Source organism: Ixodes scapularis, unplaced genomic scaffold, assembly GCF_016920785.2.
Source record: "Ixodes scapularis isolate PalLabHiFi unplaced genomic scaffold, ASM1692078v2 PGA_scaffold6__148_contigs__length_123643588, whole genome shotgun sequence".
NCBI lineage: Eukaryota > Metazoa > Arthropoda > Arachnida > Ixodida > Ixodidae > Ixodes > Ixodes scapularis.
Genome location: NW_024609881.1, coordinates 61,821,445 through 61,825,816, shown reverse-complemented (window position 1 = coordinate 61,825,816; position 4,372 = coordinate 61,821,445). Strand labels below are relative to the sequence as shown.

General features: G+C 50.8%; 1 protein-coding gene across 1 annotated transcript; it reads left to right on the top strand.

The window, feature by feature from the left end:
- Window positions 1-2,839: 2,839 nt before the first annotated feature.
- Window positions 2,840-3,376, top strand: LOC120841374 (the record flags this gene model as incomplete). The annotated part of the gene is made up of 1 exon (XM_040212261.2): window positions 2,840-3,376. A coding segment is annotated over one exon (537 nt), but the record flags the coding sequence as incomplete, so codon positions are not given.
- Between the last annotated feature and the right edge of the window lie 996 nt (window positions 3,377-4,372).

Below are 4,372 nucleotides of genomic sequence, written 5' to 3'. Positions count from 1 at the left end.
GCAACTCAAGCGTCATTGACGTGCACAAGGTGCAAGCAGGGAATGAGAAGCAGAGGGACAGCTGCTATCGCTGCGGGTCGTCACGGCACCGCAGTCAAGAGTGGCCTCATCGGCAGAGCGTATGCCACAAGTGCGGCAAGAAAGGTCACATCCAAAGGGTTTGCCGAAGCGGAACTGACATAGGGGGCAAGAAACGTCCGCCAGGAAAAAGGGTAAAAACGCTGGAAGTTGAAGGAAGACTCGCCGTCGTACACGGCGTGTCTTCGCCCAGCCTTATTCCAGTGACGGTGCAGATGGTGATCAACGGATCTGCGGTTGAAATGGAACTAGACACAGGAGCAGCGGTAACTGTAATGTCTGCTAAACAGTTTCACCAGTCTTTTCCGTCTGTGAAACTGACGCCAACTGTAGTCAGGCTTCGCACCTACACGGGAGCCCTGGTTCGACTTCAAGGCGTTGCGACAGTCAATGTGCAACATGGTGAGCCGTCAGTACAGCTGCCACTGTACGTCTTCGATGGAGCCGGGCCGCCACTACTGAGCCGGGAGTGGCTTCGAGCGATACGACTCGACTGGAACTAGATCGGAGAGCTGAATCACATCTCAAGGTCAGACGTTTTTGCTTCTAGAGGTATAAAACAGAAGCTTGACTCTTTGCTGTCAAAGTACGAGCCACTGTTCAACGATGAGCTCGCAACTATAACTGAAGAACGAGCAGAACTTTTCTTCAAACCAAACGAGAAACCGAAATTTCTAAAAGCGAGAAACGTTCCATTCGCGTTGCAAACGGCTGTTGAGGCGGAGTTGTCGAAAATGGAAAAGATGGGCATTATCACTCCGGTGACTACAGCAGAATACGCCACGCCTGTCGTGCCGGTTATCAAAAAGGACGGGGGCATTCGTATTTGCGGCGATTATAAGACCACTGTCAACCCTTGTCTTGATAATGACCGTTATCCACTTCCAAAGGTTGATGATCTATTCGCGGCTCTATGAGGTGGCGAACTTTTTTCGACGATAGATCTTAACCGAGCTTATCAGCAGGTGGTGATGTCAGAGTCGTCAAAACGCTACCTCACGCTGAACACGCACAAGGGTCAGTTCATTGTAAACAGACTTCCTTTTGGAATCTCGTCAGCACCCGGAATTTTTCAAAGAATAATGGACACCATGCTGAAAGGTTTGAGTGGCGTTTGCTGTTATCTAGATGACATTTTAGTCACGGGCAAGACTGCGGAAGAACACATGGCCAACCTTGAAGCAGTGTTAAGGCGTCTGCTTGAACGAGGAGTTCGAGTCAAGAAAGAAAAATGTTCGTTTTTTTCAGCCTGAACTTCGCTATCTAGGTCACAGGATCAGCGCTGACGGCATCTCGACGTCGTCTGACAAGGTGGAGGCGGTGCTCCAGGCTCCCGAGCCCAAGACTAAGCAGCAGCTCCATTCTTTTTTGGGTGTCGTCAATTACTACGCCAAGTTGGTGCCCCGTCTTGCAACGACAGCCCAACCGTTTTACAGATTGCTGCGCAAAGACGAGCCATGGTGTTGGGACCAGCTTTGCCAGGAAGCCTTCAACACCATCAAGGCCGAGCTGGCGTCGCCTCCCACCTTGGCACACTACGACCCCGACAAACCGCTAAAGTTAGCGTGTGACGCCTCTCAGTACGGGGAAGGTGCTGTAATTTTTCACGTTTACGCAGATGGGAGCGCTAAACCCATCGCTTACGCTTCGCGTACGCTATCGAACGCTGAAAAAGGGTACAGTCAGCTGGAAAAAGAGGCACTAGCCATTATTTTTGGAGTTAAGAGATTCCACTCCTGTCTTTATGGTCGGCTCTTCACTTTGGTCACGGACCACAAACCACTCCAGACCATTTTAGGTCCGAAAACTGGAATTCCAACCATTGCCGCTGCGCGATTGCAGCGTTGGGCAGTCGCATTGTCGGCCTACACCTACGATCTTATCGTCAAGAGATCAAGCGAGAATGCCGAAGCAGATTTTTGCTCGCGTCTTCCACTACCGACTGTTGGAAACGAGACTAAAGAAAACGAGAAATCATTCTACTCATTGCGACTGCAATCACTGCCGGTATCTACTAGTGATATTGCACGTGCAACAGCGCGAGATCCAGTTTTGTGCCAGGTGAAAGAATTCACAAGCGCAGGCTGGCGCGCGTCTGTCTCTGACGAGAAACTAAAGCCTCTCTTCGACAGACGCAACGAGTTGACCATTCATCAGGGCAGCATCATGCACGGAATGCGAGTTGTCGTCCCAGGGAAACTGCAATCCCTGATGCTGGATTAACTTCACGAGGGCCATCCGGGTATTGTGCGCAGCAAGGAGCTCGCGCGCAGTTACGTTTGGTGGCCGGGCATCGAGGCGGACCTGGAGCGCAGCGTAAAAAACTGCGTAAGTTGTCAAGAGCAGCGTAGTGCGCCTGCCAAGGCACCCCTGCATCCGTGGTCATGGCCAACAACGCCGTGGCAACGTGTTCACATAGACTCTGCTGGACCTTTTCTTCAGTCTATGTTCCTTGTTTGGTAGATGCCCACTCCAAGCGGCCAGAAGTATTCATGATGCGCTCAACCATGACGGAGAGCACGGTTAACACTTTGAGAGAACTTTTTTCTCGTTTTGGCAACCCTGGAACTATCGTGTCAGAAAACGGTCCCCAGTTCACGTCACGGGAGTTTAAACAGTTCATGCAGGAAATTGGCTCCCGTCACGTCCTGACAGCTCCCTACCATCCAAGTTCAAATGGTTTAGCCGAACGCTTTGTATACAGACCCTCAAGAACGCCCTCCGTAAAAACAAAGAGAGTGCGCTTTTGCATGTGAAGTTGCAGATGTTTCTGCAGAGCTACCGCAACACGCCTCACGCCACAACGAACGAGTCACCTGCCAATTTGTTTTTGGGGCGACGTTTGCGCAGTTGCCTAGACGTTGTAAAGCCTTCTGTGGGGGAAAGGGTAGCCCGCAAACAGTTCATGCAGACTGCAAGCCGGCGTGGGCACGATCGTGACTTTGCCGTTGGTGGTCATGTGCTCATCCGTAACTACTGTGGCAAACCCAAGTGGGTGCCTGGAGTGATACTTGCGCAGCATGGCCCAGTTTCCTACCAAGAACGCGCCACCACCTCCAGAGGCAGCTTCACCTGGCGTCGGCACAAGGACCAGCTGCTAAGAACTCCAAGCGACGAGGACGCTGACCAGGAAGGCACAGAGTTCCTGTTGGTTCAACCGAGCGACAACGCACCCCAACCATCCTCCTCGTCACCTACCGGCGGAACTGTCCCAGCCGAAGCAGCACAAGCGCCTGCTGCCCGACAGTATCCGGCAATAACCCGGAAACCTCCCGAAAGATTTCAAGCCGGATCTTAACCTTTTTGAGCGTGTCCAAATGAAGAGGGAGGAAATGTGATGTCTGGGCGCGCCGCCGATAACAGAATATCGTAGTACGGCGCATGCGCCACTCAATGATAAAAAGCGGTGCTCCGCTGGCTACTGCCTTTTTTTGCTCAGTTACCCCCCATCCATGAGCATGGTGGAATAAACCTGTCCTTTCACCTTTGGAAATTTGCTTGTTCCTCACTTCTGGCCGACACACAACACTGTCCAGGGTCGGGGGTCCGAGCATGCAAAAGCGAAGGCAATCGCACCGAGCGTGAAAGTGAGGACGCGCGCCTCGTGGCTTTCTTTGTCGTGCTGCTCCATCTCACAGCGCTCACACCGTGTGTCGGAGAAATGAGAGCGCTCTTGACGCAAGATCGCTCTAGATAGTATCACCTGATTTGCAGTACCAGATGAGCTCGGCGGTCGATAGCGCTGTTAGCGTGAGTTTTTCGCATTCTCCTAGCTTTGTCTGAACATTGCAATGTCTGAGAACCGAGGTGAAAGGAATGCGTCGCGTGTGCTACAACCTAGGGTTGCCTAGGTCACTGCAAAACCACAGCAGAGTTTACCGAGGAAGCTCTTGCGATCTTTAACATTTTTTACACACATAAAAGATTTTTCAAGGTGGCGCTCAAGATTTTATATAAATGTGCTGTCAGATTGCACTCCGAATTGGCAGTTCTCAAGATTTTATGTAAATGGACTAACACTGCATAAGATTGCATTCGATCGCAGAATTTGTTTTAGGTGAAAAGATGGCGCTCACGCAAGTCACAAGCACGCGACATCTTACAAAGCATTCTAACCAATTATTCGGAAAATAATCCATCGCTAACGTTAACACATTTATCCCCTTGGCACTCCGAAGCCATTTTGGAAGGGTTCGCATTTTTTTATTTTTCATTGCGCAAATTATAGCGTCTGATGTCCCTATACAAATTAGTATTAGTGGGCTTCTTACCTAGCCGATCAGTATGAACAGTC